General features: G+C 42.0%; 1 protein-coding gene across 1 annotated transcript in view; it reads right to left on the reverse strand.

The window, feature by feature from the left end:
* Positions 1-438: 438 nt before the first annotated feature.
* Positions 439-17431, reverse strand: part of bmp3 (bone morphogenetic protein 3) — an 18540-nt gene continuing 1547 nt past the window's right edge. The window contains exons 2-3 of the mRNA XM_041899881.2: positions 12033-13012; positions 439-1162 (exon numbers count right to left, since the gene is read on the reverse strand). Coding sequence (XP_041755815.2) covers positions 971-1162; positions 12033-13012 — 1172 coding nt within the window. The 3' untranslated portion in view covers positions 439-970. The remainder of the gene's footprint in view (positions 1163-12032; positions 13013-17431) is intronic.

The raw sequence follows: 17431 nt of genomic DNA on the forward strand, positions 1-17431 counted from the left end.
TGTCCAATAGAAATGAACGGTAAATAATGTATTTTGTCATTTTGGAGTCACTTTTATTGTAAATAAGAATAGAATATGTTTCTAAACACTTCTACATTAATGTGGATGTTACCATGATTATGGGTAGTCCTGAATGAATCGTGAATCATGATGAGTGAGAAAGTTACAGACGCACATATATCATACCCCCCTCAAAAAGGCATGTCTTGGAGATATGATATTTGTGCGTCTGTAACTTTCTCACTCATCATTATTCACGATTCATTAAGGATTACTTTAATACACAATAAGTGAATTTGTCCCAATACTTTTGGTCCCCTAAAATGGGGGGACTACGAACAAAAGGTGCTGTTCTTTCTAAACGGTTCACCCAATATGGATGAAAATACCCTCCAATTAAAGCTGACAGTCTGCACTTTAACCTCATTGTATAATTTCAAATCCAAAGTGCTGGAGTACAGAGCCAAAACAACAACAAATGTGTCACTGTCCCAATACTTTTGGAGCTCACAGTACTGTGCATCACAGAAGGTCTTTCATTCCGGGAGTTTCTCTCCCCCTTCAAGGTAGTACCTCAAACTGCATTAGGTCCTCCTCTCCAAGGGCTGTTTAATTCTATTCAAACATTGAAACAGGTAAGAAGCCATGATGATGATGGTGGTGGTGATAGTGATGATGATGATGAGACTAGTGAGCTGTTTATTTTCCAGGTTACTTCAGGCTTCCAATAGGAGGAAGGTCCAGCAGTCCTTCCCTGAAATGGTTCGTCAATAACAATCTCATCTCCATTTAGATAGTAGATTGTAATCCCTAATCTCTCTTCCAGTGCAAAAGAGGAAAATCCTTGATCCTTGAGAGGTGGCTATGTTGCAGAGAGATTGTTCTATATGTGTGTGTGTGTGTGTGTGTGTGTGTGTGTGTGTGTGTGTGTGTGTGTGTGTGTGTGTGTGTTTGTGTGTGGTAATTGTCCCTATCTGCAGGCACAGGAGTCCACAGTCATGTTGGGGTAGACTTTGAGCACAACGTTCTTGTCCTCGTCGAAGAAGAGGATGGAGAGGGAAGACATCTTGTCTGGGACACAGCAGGGCTCAGGGATACCAGACACCACCCCCACCGCTCTCACAATGCTCTGGATGGTGGCGTGGTTACTGGGCTTCAGAGACTACAGGACAGAAGAGAAGGAGGAGGTTAAAGACGACATTCCATCTGACTGGGGTAACTAACTGGATAATGTTCGATCTGACTGGGGTAACTAACTGGATAATGTTCCATCTGACTGGGGTAACTAACTGGATAATGTTCCATCTGACTGGAGTAACTAACTGGATAATGTTCCATCTGACTGGAGTAACTAACTGGATAATGTTCCATCTGACTGGGGTAACTAACTGGATAATGTTCAATATGACGGGGGTAACTAACTGGATAATGTTCCATCTGACTGGAGTAACTAACTGGATAATGTTCCATCTGACTGGAGTAACTAACTGGATAATGTTCCATCTGACTGGGGTAACTAACTGGATAATGTTCAATATGACGGGGGTAACTAACTGGATAATGTTCCATCTGACTGGGGTAACTAACTGGATAATGTTCCATCTGACTGGGGTAACTAACTGGATAATGTTTCATCTGACTGGAGTAACTAACTGGATAATGTTCCATCTGACTGGGGTAACTAACTGGATAATGTTCGATCTGACTGGGGTAACTAACTGGATAATGTTCCATCTGACTGGAGTAACTAACTGGATAATGTTCCATCTGACTGGGGTAACTAACTGGATAATGTTCCATCTGACTGGAGTAACTAACTGGATAATGGTCCATCTGACTGGAGATAACTAACTGGATAATGTTTCATCTGACTGGGGTAACTAACTGGATAATGTTCCATCTGACTGGAGTAACTAACTGGATAATGTTCCATCTGACTGGGGTAACTAACTGGATAATGTTCCATCTGACTGGAGTAACTAACTGGATAATGGTCTATCTGACTGGGGTAACTAACTGGATAATGTTCCATCTGACTGGGGTAACTAACTGGATAATGTTCCATCTGACTGGGGTAACTAACTGGATAATGTTCGATCTGACTGGGGTAACTAACTGGATAATGTTCCATCTGACTGGAGTAACTAACTGGATAATGTTCCATCTGACTGGAGTAACTAACTGGATAATGTTCCATCTGACTGGGGTAACTAACTGGATAATGTTCGATTTGACTGGGGTAACTAACTGGATAATGTTCGATTTGACTGGGGTAACTAACTTGATAATGTTCAATCTGACTGGAGTAACTAACTGGACACTGTTCCATCTGACTGGGGTAACTAACTTGATAATGTTGATAATGTTCGATCTGACTGGGGTAACTAATTGGATAATGTTCCATCTGACTGGAGTAACTAATTGGATAATGTTCCATCTGACTGGAGTAACTAACTGGATAATGTTCCATCTGACTGGAGTAACTAACTGGATAATGTTCGATCTGACTGGGGTAACTAATTGGATAATGTTCCATCTGACTGGAGTAACTAACTGGATAATGTTCCATCTGACTGGGGTAACTAACTGGATAATGTTCCATCTGACTGGGGTAACTAACTGGATAATGTTCGATCTGACTGGGGTAACTAACTGGATAATGTTCCATCTGACTGGAGTAACTAACTGGATAATTTTCCATCTGACTGGAGTAACTAACTGGATAATGTTCCATCTGACTGGGGTAACTAACTGGATAATGTTCGATTTGACTGGGGTAACTAACTGGATAATGTTCGATTTGACTGGGGTAACTAACTTGATAATGTTCAATCTGACTGGAGTAACTAACTGGACACTGTTCCATCTGACTGGGGTAACTAACTTGATAATGTTGATAATGTTCGATCTGACTGGGGTAACTAATTGGATAATGTTCCATCTGACTGGAGTAACTAACTGGATAATGTTCCATCTGACTGGGGTAACTAACTTGATAATGTTCAATCTGACTGGAGTAACTAACTGGACACTGTTCCATCTGACTGGGGTAACTAACTTGATAATGTTGATAATGTTCGATCTGACTGGGGTAACTAATTGGATAATGTTCCATCTGACTGGAGTAACTAACTGGATAATGTTCCATCTGACTGGGGTAACTAATTGGATAATGTTCCATCTGACTGGAGTAACTAACTGGATAATGTTCCATCTGACTGGAGTAACTAACTGGATAATGTTCCATCTGACTGGAGTAACTAACTGGCTAATGTTCCATCTGACTGGGGTAACTAACTGGATAATGTTCCATCTGACTGGGGTAACTAACTGGATAATGTTCCATCTGACTGGAGTAACTAACTGGATAATGTTCCATCTGACTGGAGTAACTAACTGGATAATGTTCCATCTGACTGGGGTAACTAACTGGATAATGTTCCATCTGACTGGGGTAACTAACTGGATAATGTTCCATCTGACTGGAGTAACTAACTGGATAATGTTCCATCTGACTGGGGTAACTAACTGGATAATGTTCCATCTGACTGGGGTAACTAACTGGATAATGTTCCATCTGACTGGGGTAACTAACTGGATAATGTTCCATCTGACTGGGGTAACTAACTGGATAATGGTCCATCTGACTGGGGTAACTAACTGGATAATGTTCCATCTGACTGGGGTAACTAACTGGATAATGTTCCATCTGACTGGGGTAACTAACTGGATAATGTTCCATCTGACTGGGGTAACTAACTGGATAATGTTCCATCTGACTGGGGTAACTAACTGGATAATGTTCCATCTGACTGGGGTAACTAACTGGATAATGGTCCATCTGACTGGGGTAACTAACTGGATAATGTTCCATCTGACTGGGGTAACTAACTGGATAATGTTCCATCTGACTGGGGTAACTAACTGGATAATGTTCCATCTGACTGGGGTAACTAACTGGATAATGTTCCATCTGACTGGGGTAACTAACTGGATAATGTTCCATCTGACTGGGGTAACTAACTGGATAATGGTCCATCTGACTGGGGTAACTAACTGGACAATGTTCCATCTGACTGGAGTAACTAACTGGATAATGTTCCATCTGACTGGGGTAACTAACTGGATAATGTTCCATCTGACTGGGGTAACTAACTGGATAATGTTCCATCTGACTGGGGTAACTAATTGGATAATGTTCCATCTGACTGGAGTAACTAACTGGATAATGTTCCATCTGACTGGAGTAACTAATTGGATAATGTTCCATCTGACTGGAGTAACTAATTGGATAATGTTCCATCTGACTGGAGTAACTAACTGGATAATGTTCCATCTGACTGGAGTAACTAACTGGATAATGTTCCATCTGACTGGGGTAACTAACTGGATAATGTTCCATCTGACTGGGGTAACTAACTGGATAATGTTCCATCTGACTGGGGTAACTAACTGGATAATGTTCCATCTGACTGGGGTAACTAACTGGATAATGTTCCATCTGACTGGGGTAACTAACTGGATAATGTTCCATCTGACTGGGGTAACTAACTGGATAATGTTCCATCTGACTGGGGTAACTAACTGGATAATGTTCCATCTGACTGGAGTAACTAACTGGATAATGTTCCATCTGACTGGGGTAACTAACTGGATAATGTTCCATCTGACTGGGGTAACTAACTGGATAATGTTCCATCTGACTGGGTTAACTAACTGGATAATGTTCCATCTGACTGGGGTAACTAACTGGATAATGTTCCATCTGACTGGAGTAACTAACTGGATAATGTTCCATCTGACTGGAGTAACTAACTGGATAATGTTCCATCTGACTGGGGTAACTAACTGGATAATGTTCCATCTGACTGGGTTAACTAACTGGATAATGTTCCATCTGACTGGAGTAACTAACTGGATAATGTTCCATCTGACTGGGGTAACTAACTGGATAATGTTCCATCTGACTGGAGTAACTAACTGGATAATGTTCCATCTGACTGGAGTAACTAACTGGATAATGTTCCATCTGACTGGAGTAACTAACTGGATAATGTTCCATCTGACTGGGGTAACTAACTGGATAATGTTCGATTTGACTGGAGTAACTAACTGGATAATGTTCCATCTGACTGGGGTAACTAACTGGATAATGTTCCATCTGACTGGAGTAACTAACTGGATAATGGTCTATCTGACTGGAGTAACTAACTGGATAATGTTCCATCTGACTGGGGTAACTAACTGGATAATGTTCGATTTGACTGGGGTAACTAACTGGATAATGTTCCATCTGACTGGAGTAACTAACTGGATAATGTTCCATCTGACTGGAGTAACTAACTGGATAATGTTCCATCTGACTGGAGTAACTAATTGGATAATGTTCCATCTGACTGGGGTAACTAACTGGATAATGTTCCATCTGACTGGAGTAACTAACTGGATAATGTTCCATCTGACTGGAGTAACTAACTGGATAATGTTCCATCTGACTGGAGTAACTAACTGGATAATGTTCCATCTGACTGGGGTAACTAACTGGATAATGTTCGATTTGACTGGGGTAACTAACTGGATAATGTTCCATCTGACTGGAGTAACTAACTGGATAATGTTCCATCTGACTGGAGTAACTAACTGGATAATGTTCCATCTGACTGGGGTAACTAACTGGATAATGTTCCATCTGACTGGAGTAACTAACTGGATAATGTTCCATCTGACTGGAGTAACTAACTGGATAATGTTCCATCTGACTGGAGTAACTAACTGGATAATGTTCCATCTGACTGGGGTAACTAACTGGATAATGTTCGATTTGACTGGGGTAACTAACTGGATAATGTTCCATCTGACTGGAGTAACTAACTGGATAATGTTCCATCTGACTGGGGTAACTAACTGGATAATGTTCCATCTGACTGGAGTAACTAACTGGATAATGTTCCATCTGACTGGAGTAACTAACTGGATAATGTTCCATCTGACTGGGGTAACTAACTGGATAATGTTCCATCTGACTGGGGTAACTAACTGGATAATGTACCATCTGACTGGAGTAACTAACTGGATAATGTTCGATTTGACTGGGGTAACTAACTGGATAATGTTCCATCTGACTGGGGTAACTAACTGGATAATGTTCCATCTGACTGGGGTAACTAACTGGATAATGTTCGATTTGACTGGGGTAACTAACTTGATAATGTTCAATCTGACTGGAGTAACTAACTGGACACTGTTCCATCTGACTGGGGTAACTAACTTGATAATGTTGATAATGTTCGATCTGACTGGGGTAACTAATTGGATAATGTTCGATCTGACTCGAGTAACTAACTGGATAATGTTCCATCTGACTGGGGTAACTAACTTGATAATGTTCCATCTGACTGGGGTAACTAACTTGATAATGTTCGATCTGACTGGAGTAACTAACTGGATAATGTTCCATCTGACTGGGGTAACTAACTGGATAATGTTCCTTTTGACTGGAGTAACTAACTGGATAATGTTCCATCTGACTGGGGTAACTAACTGGATAATGTTCCATCTGACTGGGGTAACTAACTTGATAATATTGGATCTGACTGGAGTAACTAACTTGATAATGTTCCATCTGACTGGAGTAACTAACTGGATAATGTTCCATCTGACTGGGGTAACTAACTGGATAATGTTCCATCTGACTGGGGTAACTAACTTGATAATGTTCCATCTGACTGGAGTAACTAACTGGATAATGTTCCATCTGACTGGAGTAACTAACTGGATAATGTTCGATCTGACTGGGGTAACTAACTGGATAATGTTCGATCTGACTGGAGTAACTAACTGGATAATGTTCCATCTGACTGGGGTAACTAACTGGATAATGTTTCATCTGACTGGGGTAACTAACTGGATAATGTTCCATCTGACTGGGGTAACTAACTGGATAATGTTCCATCTGACTGGGGTAACTAACTGGATAATGTTCCATCTGACAGGGGTAACTAACTGGATAATGTTCGATCTGACTGGGGTAACTAACTGGATAATGTTCCATCTGACTGGGGTAACTAACTGGATAATGTTCCATCTGACTGGGGTAACTAACTGGATAATGTTCGATCTGACTGGGGTAACTAACTGGATAATGTTCCATCTGACTGGGGTAACTAACTGGATAATGTTCCATCTGACTGGAGTAACTAACTGGATAATGTTCCATCTGACTGGGGTAACTAACTGGATAATGTTCCATCTGACTGGGGTAACTAACTGGATAATGGTCCATCTGACTGGAGTAACTAACTGGATAATGTTCCATCTGACTGGGGTAACTAACTGGATAATGTTCGATCTGACTGGGGTAACTAACTGGATAATGTTCCATCTGACTGGAGTAACTAACTGGATAATGTTCGATTTGACTGGGGTAACTAACTGGCTAATGTTTCATCTGACTGGGGTAACTAACTGGATAATGTTTCATCTGACTGGAGTAACTAACTGGATAATGTTCCATCTGACTGGGGTAACTAACTGGATAATGTTTCATCTGACTGGGGTAACTAACTGGATAATGTTCCATCTGACTGGGGTAACTAACTGGATAATGTTCCATCTGACTGGGGTAACTAACTGGATAATGTTCCATCTGACTGGGGTAACTAACTGGATAATGTTCGATCTGACTGGGGTAACTAACTGGATAATGTTCCATCTGACTGGGGTAACTAACTGGATAATGTTCCATCTGACTGGGGTAACTAACTGGATAATGTTCCATCTGACTGGGGTAACTAACTGGATAATGTTCCATCTGACTGGGGTAACTAACTGGATAATGTTCCATCTGACTGGAGTAACTAACTGGATAATGTTCCATCTGACTGGGGTAACTAACTGGATAATGTTCCATCTGACTGGGGTAACTAACTGGATAATGGTCCATCTGACTGGAGTAACTAACTGGATAATGTTCCATCTGACTGGGGTAACTAACTGGATAATGTTCGATCTGACTGGGGTAACTAACTGGATAATGTTCCATCTGACTGGAGTAACTAACTGGATAATGTTCGATTTGACTGGGGTAACTAACTGGCTAATGTTTCATCTGACTGGGGTAACTAACTGGATAATGTTTCATCTGACTGGGGTAACTAACTGGATAATGTTCCATCTGACTGGGGTAACTAACTGGATAATGTTCCATCTGACTGGGGTAACTAACTGGATAATGTTCCATCTGACTGGAGTAACTAACTGGATAATGTTCCATCTGACTGGGGTAACTAACTGGATAATGTTCCATCTGACTGGAGTAACTAACTGGATAATGTTCCATCTGACTGGGGTAACTAACTGGATAATGTTCCATCTGACTGGGGTAACTAACTGGATAATGGTCCATCTGACTGGGGTAACTAACTGGATAATGTTCCATCTGACTGGAGTAACTAACTGGATAATGTTCCATCTGACTGGGGTAACTAACTGGATAATGTTCCATCTGACTGGAGTAACTAACTGGATAATGTTCCATCTGACTGGGGTAACTAACTGGATAATGTTCGATCTGACTGGGGTAACTAACTGGATAATGTTCCATCTGACTGGAGTAACTAACTGGATAATGTTCCATCTGACTGGAGTAACTAACTGGATAATGTTCCATCTGACTGGAGTAACTAACTGGATAATGTTCCATCTGACTGGAGTAACTAACTGGATAATGTTCCATCTGACTGGAGTAACTAACTGGATAATGTTCCATCTGACTGGGGTAACTAACTGGATAATGGTCCATCTGACTGGGGTAACTAACTGGCTAATGTTTCATCTGACTGGAGTAACTAACTGGATAATGTTCCATCTGACTGGGGTAACTAACTGGATAATGTTCCATCTGACTGGAGTAACTAACTGGATAATGTTCCATCTGACTGGGGTAACTAACTGGATAATGTTCCATCTGACTGGAGTAACTAACTGGATAATGTTCCATCTGACTGGGGTAACTAACTGGATAATGGTCCATCTGACTGGGGTAACTAACTGGCTAATGTTTCATCTGACTGGAGTAACTAACTGGATAATGTTCCATCTGACTGGGGTAACTAACTGGATAATGTTCGATCTGATTTGGGTAACTAACTGGACAATGTTCCATCTGACTGGGGTAACTAACTGGATAATGTTCCATCTGACTGGGGTAACTAACTGGATAATGGTCCATCTGACTGGGGTAACTAACTGGACAATGTTCCATCTGACTGGGGTAACTAACTGGATAATGTTCCATCTGACTGGGGTAACTAACTGGATAATGTTCCATCTGACTGGGGTAACTAACTGGACAATGTTCCATCTGACTGGGGTAACTAACTGGATAATGTTCCATCTGACTGGGGTAACTAACTGGATAATGTTCCATCTGACTGGGGTAACTAACTGGATAATGTTCCATCTGACTGGGGTAACTAACTGGATAATGTTCCATCTGACTGGAGATAACTAACTGGATAATGTTCGATCTGATTTGGGTAACTAACTGGACAATGTTCCATCTGACTGGGGTAACTAACTGGATAATGTTCCATCTGACTGGGGTAACTAACTGGATAATGTTCGATCTGACTGGGGTAACTAACTGGATAATGTTCCATCTGACTGGGGTAACTAACTGGATAATGTTCCATCTGACTGGGGTAACTAACTGGATAATGTTCCATCTGACTGGGGGTAACTAACTGGATAATGTTCCATCTGACTGGAGTAACTAACTGGATAATGTTCCATCTGACTGGGGTAACTAACTGGATAATGTTCCATCTGACTGGGGTAACTAACTGGATAATGTTCCATCTGACTGGGGTAACTAACTGGATAATGTTCCATCTGACTGGGGTAACTAACTGGATAATGTTCCATCTGACTGGGGTAACTAACTGGATAATGTTCCATCTGACTGGGGTAACTAACTGGATAATGTTCCATCTGACTGGAGATAACTAACTGGATAATGTTCGATCTGATTTGGGTAACTAACTGGACAATGTTCCATCTGACTGGGGTAACTAACTGGATAATGTTCCATCTGACTGGGGTAACTAACTGGATAATGGTCCATCTGACTGGGGTAACTAACTGGATAATGGTCCATCTGACTGGGGTAACTAACTGGATAATGTTCCATCTGACTGGGGTAACTAACTGGATAATGTTCCATCTGACTGGAGTAACTAACTGGATAATGTTCGATCTGACTGGAGTAACTAACTGGATAATGTTCCATCTGACTGGGGTAACTAACTGGATAATGTTCCATCTGACTGGAGTAACTAACTGGATAATGTTCCATCTGACTGGAGTAACTAACTGGATAATGTTCCATCTGACTGGGGTAACTAACTGGATAATGTTCCATCTGACTGGAGTAACTAACTGGATAATGTTCCATCTGACTGGGGTAACTAACTGGATAATGTTCGATCTGACTGGGGTAACTAACTGGATAATGTTCCATCTGACTGGAGTAACTAACTGGATAATGTTCCATCTGACTGGAGTAACTAATTGGATAATGTTCCATCTGACTGGAGTAACTAACTGGATAATGTTCCATCTGACTGGGGTAACTAACTGGATAATGTTCCATCTGACTGGAGTAACTAACTGGATAATGTTCCATCTGACTGGAGTAACTAACTGGATAATGTTCCATCTGACTGGGGTAACTAACTGGATAATGTTCCATCTGACTGGAGTAACTAACTGGATAATGTTCCATCTGACTGGAGTAACTAATTGGATAATGTTCCATCTGACTGGAGTAACTAACTGGATAATGTTCCATCTGACTGGGGTAACTAACTGGATAATGTTCCATCTGACTGGGGTAACTAACTGGATAATGTTCCATCTGACTGGGGTAACTAACTGGATAATGTTCGATCTGACTGGAGTAACTAACTGGATAATGTTCCATCTGACTGGAGTAACTAACTGGATAATGTTCCATCTGACTGGAGTAACTAATTGGATAATGTTCCATCTGACTGGGGTAACTAACTGGATAATGTTCCATCTGACTGGAGTAACTAATTGGATAATGTTCCATCTGACTGGAGTAACTAATTGGATAATGTCCCATCTGACTGGAGTAACTAATTGGATAATGTTCCATCTGACTGGAGTAACTAACTGGATAATGTTCCATCTGACTGGGGTAACTAACTGGATAATGTTTCATCTGACTGGGGTAACTAACTGGATAATGTTCCATCTGACTGGAGTAACTAACTGGATAATGTTCCATCTGACTGGAGTAACTAACTGGATAATGTTCCATCTGACTGGGGTAACTAACTGGATAATGTTCCATCTGACTGGAGTAACTAACTGGATAATGTTCCATCTGACTGGGTTAACTAACTGGACGATGTCTGAAAGAGCCGGTATGATGTCACCATTCCCGACTCAGTGACAGGTTGTTGAAAGAAAAGTACTTATGTGCACACAGGTGTGTTCATTGCTATCAACACAGACTGCTAGTCATAATATACTACATTTCACATTACCTGTTGTTCAATATCAAAAACCACTAAACTACATTACTCTCCAAATTGGGGTCACCGGAATTTCTTGACGTAAATTTGGGATTATTAGCAGAAAAATGTGGAAACCCAAGTGTTAAGATCTTAATGGAGAAACAATGGTTGACAACAGCAGTTCTACGTTCTGCCACACGGTGGTGCTGAACAGCCACTGAAGTTGACAAACAGAGTCTGTGAGTAGCTGTTATATGAGCCAGAGATAAAGCGTGCAGGACTTTGTTACACCTGATTCCGCTCATCGAGAACTTGGAACAAAAGCCTGCTGGAACAAAAGCCTGCACAACCTGCAGGTCTCCAGGATGAGGGTTGGGGACCCTGTCTATCTGGGAAACACATACTGGCACATTATATTGTCCATTACATGAATAATAAATACTAAATAGGTCATTTAGCAGACGCTCTGAAGCATGAAGACATCCATACCTTAGGCATGGGGAACTGGCATGACCCTGAACAGTAGTAGGCGTCAAAAGCCTTGGGAGATATAATCCACTCGTTCCAGCCAATGTCTGCAAAGTCCACCTTCAGGTAGCGGCGAGCGCAGTTCCGTGGTTCGTTCCACTGCTTCCTACGAGACTTCTTTATCGTCTGCTCGTCAAACTGCAGCAGGGGCATTTTACCGTCGTGCCTCTGGCTCTTGCCGCGCGTCTTTTTCCTCGGCCGACGGACTGGCTTGTTCTCCAGCGGTTCGTAGGGGCCGTTCTCGTCCCAGCCCGTCGTCTCATACGGGTACTCCGGCCCCGGTAATTCGTTGTTCTGGAGCGGGAGGAGGACGCTAGCAGAGCGCCGGCGTCTGTGAGGAGGCGCCTGTGGTTGCGCGGCGGTGTTGTTCCGAGCGTGCAGCCCCAGTCTATGGAAGCCCGAGGCGAGCGGCCGTTCTCCAGCCGCCGTCGTCGTTTGATGCCTCTGTAGTGTCGACACCACACTCTGGGGCTCGGAGATGGCCGAGTCGTTGGCGTAGACCAGGATGTATGGAGAGCGGTCTGAGAGGAGCTTCTTCCAGGGCCTGGGTCCAGGCTGTGATGCCACGTCTATCCCGATCAGCAGCTCATCATGATACTTGGCTTGGTTCACCACCCGGGTGATGTCCTTCCACTGCCAAGAGATGAAGTCCCTGTATAGTGTAGACACGTTGATCACAAAGTGGCCCAAAGCCCTGGTGTGGTTATCCACTGAGGCGAAGCTCCAGACACCCATCTGGACGTGGCTGTGTTTCCTGGGGCCGTGGCGGGACGGGGAGGGGGCTCCACAGCTCCTGTGCCTGGTGCTGCTGCTGCAGCCAGGGTGCTGGATGCTGTTCGGGAGGTCTCCTATGTAGTAGTGGAGCACAGCCGACAGGACGGCCTCGGACTTGGTGAGAGACGTCAGGTTGAAGATCTGGAGCTGCTGGTTGTTGATGGTGCCTGGAGGAGCAACAGGACGTGGTGATTAGTATAGAGCCCAACTGGGACACCAGGTGGGTGCAATTCATGATCAGGTATAACAGAAGACCAGCAGTTGTAGGGTAGATTAGAACATCCCTGGAATAAGTCCTTACAGGTCCACATATCCATAGAATTACATTAATTATAGGATCTCTATGTGCATATCGTTACGTTTTGTTTCAAACCTGTAGCAGAAAAGCAAAAAGCAATTAGAGGCTATTTAGGCCATGTCCACAAACCCTATAATTCAACAACCGTTTCAAAGCTTCATATGGCATTTTCTAGGGAAATGTTACAATAATAACCAATCACTAGTCATTTTGTTCCCAGATAACAAATGTTGGCTTGCCAAAATGTTGTTTGGAAAGTAATTTTTTTTAAATAACCAAAGGAGAACCTTAAGGGAACAATGTTCTGTGTGGGTTCACTGTAGGCTGCAGTGACATGCAGCGAACACAGCATTGTCTGCCTTTTCCATCCCCTGCATTATCAACACGTTCCAGTAGGGGGCGCTGTTTTCTTATGTATGGCTGCTGAAACCTGACGGGTCCTACATGGCAACAGGGCGCAGATACGCTAAAACTCTGTAGGTCTGTGGGGTTCTATCATATCAGTGGTTATATCCCAGTGTGACATCTGCATAACGGCCTCTTGAATGTAAAAACATGTATATTTAGGAGTTAAATGGGCAGAGTTTAGACCAGACATTCCATCAGAAAGTTGAATAAAGTTGAAACAAAATGCAGACGTAACACACCTGTCCTGTCATTGGCTACTCGCCCATAAACACAGACATAAACGACTAACAGGCTTGAAGGGCCACTGTTAGTCCTCGGCTACTAGACAACAGGTGAAGCAGCCGTTCCGTTTGGGTAATGGGCTCCGTGTTCCATTGGCTGGGCTGTTAGTCCACGGCTACCAAACAACAGGAGAAGCAGCCGTTCCGTTTGGGTAATGGGCTCCGTGTTCCATTGGCTGGGCTGTTAGTCCACGGCTACCAAACAACAGGAGAAGCAGCCGTTCCGTTTGGGTAATGGGCTCCGTGTTCCATTGGCTGGGCTGTTAGTCCACGGCTACCAAACAACAGGAGAAGCAGCCGTTCCGTTTGGGTAATGGGCTCCGTGTTCCATTGGCTGGGCTGTTAGTCCACGGCTACCAAACAACAGGAGAAGCAGCCGTTCCGTTTGGGTAATGGGCTCCGTGTTCCATTGGCTGGGCTTTGGATCAACAGGCGCTTTATAGCCCCAACTATACAACACAGAACTACACCCTAGACCCAATCTAGAAACTATATCTCCATACTATGAGTGTTGCTTCATGGTGCGTAAAAACACGCAGCGGTGGTTTGGAAAGATAGGTACCTCTATGCATTATCACAAGACTGTATAAAACATTAAGAACACCTTCCTAATATTGAGTTGCACAACCCCCCCCCCCCCTTTGCTCTCAGAACAGCCTCAATTTGTCGGGGCGTGGACTCTACAAGGTCTTTAAAGCGTTCCGCAGGGATGCTGGCCCATGTTGACTCCAATGCTTCCCACAGTTGTATCAAGTTGGCTGGATGTCCTTTGGGTGGTGGATCATTCTTGATACACATGGGAAACTGTTCAGCGTGACAAACCCAGCAGCATTGCAGTTCTTGACACACTCAAACCGTTGCGCCTGGCACCTACTACCATACCCTGTTTTAAAGGCACTTAAATATTTTGTCTTGCCCATTCACCCTCTGAATGGCACACACACACAATCCATGTCTCAATTGTCTCAAGGCTTAAACATCCTTCTTTAACCTGTCTCCTCCCCTTCATCTACACTGATTGAAGTGGATTTAACAGGTGACATCAATAAGGGATCATAGCTGTCACCTGGATTCACCTGGTCAGTCTATGTCATGGAAAGAGCAGGTGTTCATAATGTTTTGTACACACTATATACACACTCACTCACACACACTACACCACTACTCTTACACAAAACCCACACACATGAACATATACTACACACACACACACACATAACACACACTCATACCGACAACACAAACACACATACACCAATAGTTTCCTGCTGCTACTCTGTTCTTTATTTAACTCTTATTATTATCTATCCTGATGCCTAGTCACTTTACCCTGCCTTCATGTACATATCTTCCTCAAATACCTTATTATTATCTATCCTGATGCCTAGTCACTTTACCCTGCCTTCATGTACATATCTACCTCAAATACCTTATTATTATCTATCCTGATGTCTAGTCACTTTACCCTGCCTTCATGTCCATATCTACCTCAATTACCTTATTATTATCTATCCTGATGTCTAGTCACTTTACCCTGCCTTCATGTACATATCTACCTCAAATACCTTATTATTATCTATCCTGATGTCTAGTCACTTTACCCTGCCTTCATGTCCATATCTACCTCAATTACCTTATTATTATCTATCCTGATGTCTAGTCACTTTACCCTGCCTTCATGTACATATCTACCTCAAATACCTTATTATTATCTATCCTGATGCCTAGTCACTTTACCCTGCCTTCTTGTACATATCTACCTCAAATACCTTATTATTATCTATCCTGATGCCTAGTCACTTCACCCGGCCTTCATGGACATATCTACCTCAAATACCTTATTATTATCTATCCTGATGCCTAGTCACTTTACCCTGCCTTCATGTATATATCTACCTCAAATACCTTATTATTATCTATCCTGATGCCTAGTCACTTTACCCTGCCTTCATGTACATATCTACCTCAAATACCTTATTATTATCTATCCTGATGCCTAGTCACTTTACCCTGCCTTCATGTACATATCTACCTCAAATACCTTATTATTATCTATCCTGATGTCTAGTCACTTTACCCTGCCTTCATGTACATATCTACCTCAAATACCTTATTATTATCTATCCTGATGTCTAGTCACTTTACCCTGCCTTCATGTACATATCTACCTCAAATACCTTATTATTATCTATCCTGATGCCTAGTCACTTTACCCTGCCTTCATGTACATATCTACCTCAAATACCTTATTATTATCTATCCTGATGTCTAGTCACTTTACCCTGCCTTCATGTACATATCTACCTCAAATACCTTATTATTATCTATCCTGATGCCTAGTCACTTTACCCTGCCTTCATGTACATATCTACCACAAATACCTTATTATTATCTATCCTGATGCCTAGTCACTTTACCCTGCCTTCATGTACATATCTACCTCAAATACCGTATTATTATCTATCCTGATGCCTAGTCACTTTACCCTGCCTTCATGTACATATCTACCTCAAATACCGTATTATTATCTATCCTGATGCCTAGTCACTTTACCCTGCCTTCATGTATATATCTACCTCAAATACCTTATTATTATCTATCCTGATGTCTAGTCACTTTACCCTGCCTTCATGTATATATCTACCTCAAATACCGTATTATGATATATCCTGATGCCTAGTCACTTTACCCTGCCTTCATGTACATATCTACCTCAAATACCTTATTATTATCTATCCTGATGCCTAGTCACTTTACCCTGCCTTCATGTACATATCTACCTCAAATACCTTATTATTATCTATCCTGATGCCTAGTCACTTTACCCTGCCTTCATGTACATATCTACCTCAAATACCTTATTATTATCTATCCTGATGCCTAGTCACTTTACCCTGCCTTCATGTACATATCTACCTCAAATACCTTATTATTATCTATCCTGATGCCTAGTCACTTTACCCTGCCTTCATGTACATATCTACCTCAAATACCTTATTATTATCTATCCTGATGCCTAGTCACTTTACCCTGCCTTCATGTACATATCTACCTCAAATACCTTATTATTATCTATCCTGATGTCTAGTCACTTTACCCTGCCTTCATGTACATATCTACCTCAAATACCTTATTATGATCTATCCTGATGCCTAGTCACTTTACCCTGCCTTCATGTATATATCTACCTCAAATACCGTATTATGATATATCCTGATGCCTAGTCACTTTACCCTGCCTTCATGTACATATCTACCTCAAATACCTTATTATTATCTATCCTGATGCCTAGTCACTTTACCCTGCCTTCATGTACATATCTACCTCAATACCTTATTATTATCTATCCTGATGCCTAGTCACTTTACCCTGCCTTCATGTACATATCTACCTCAAATACCTTATTATTATCTATCCTGATGCCTAGTCACTTTACCCTGCCTTCATGTACATATCTACCTCAAATACCTTATTATTATCTATCCTGATGCCTAGTCACTTTACCCTGCCTTCATGTACATATCTACCTCAAATACCTTATTATTATCTATCCTGATGCCTAGTCACTTTACCTGGCCTTCATGTACATATCTACCTCA

The sequence above is a fragment of the Coregonus clupeaformis genome, chromosome 16, assembly GCF_020615455.1.
Source record: "Coregonus clupeaformis isolate EN_2021a chromosome 16, ASM2061545v1, whole genome shotgun sequence".
NCBI lineage: Eukaryota > Metazoa > Chordata > Actinopteri > Salmoniformes > Salmonidae > Coregonus > Coregonus clupeaformis.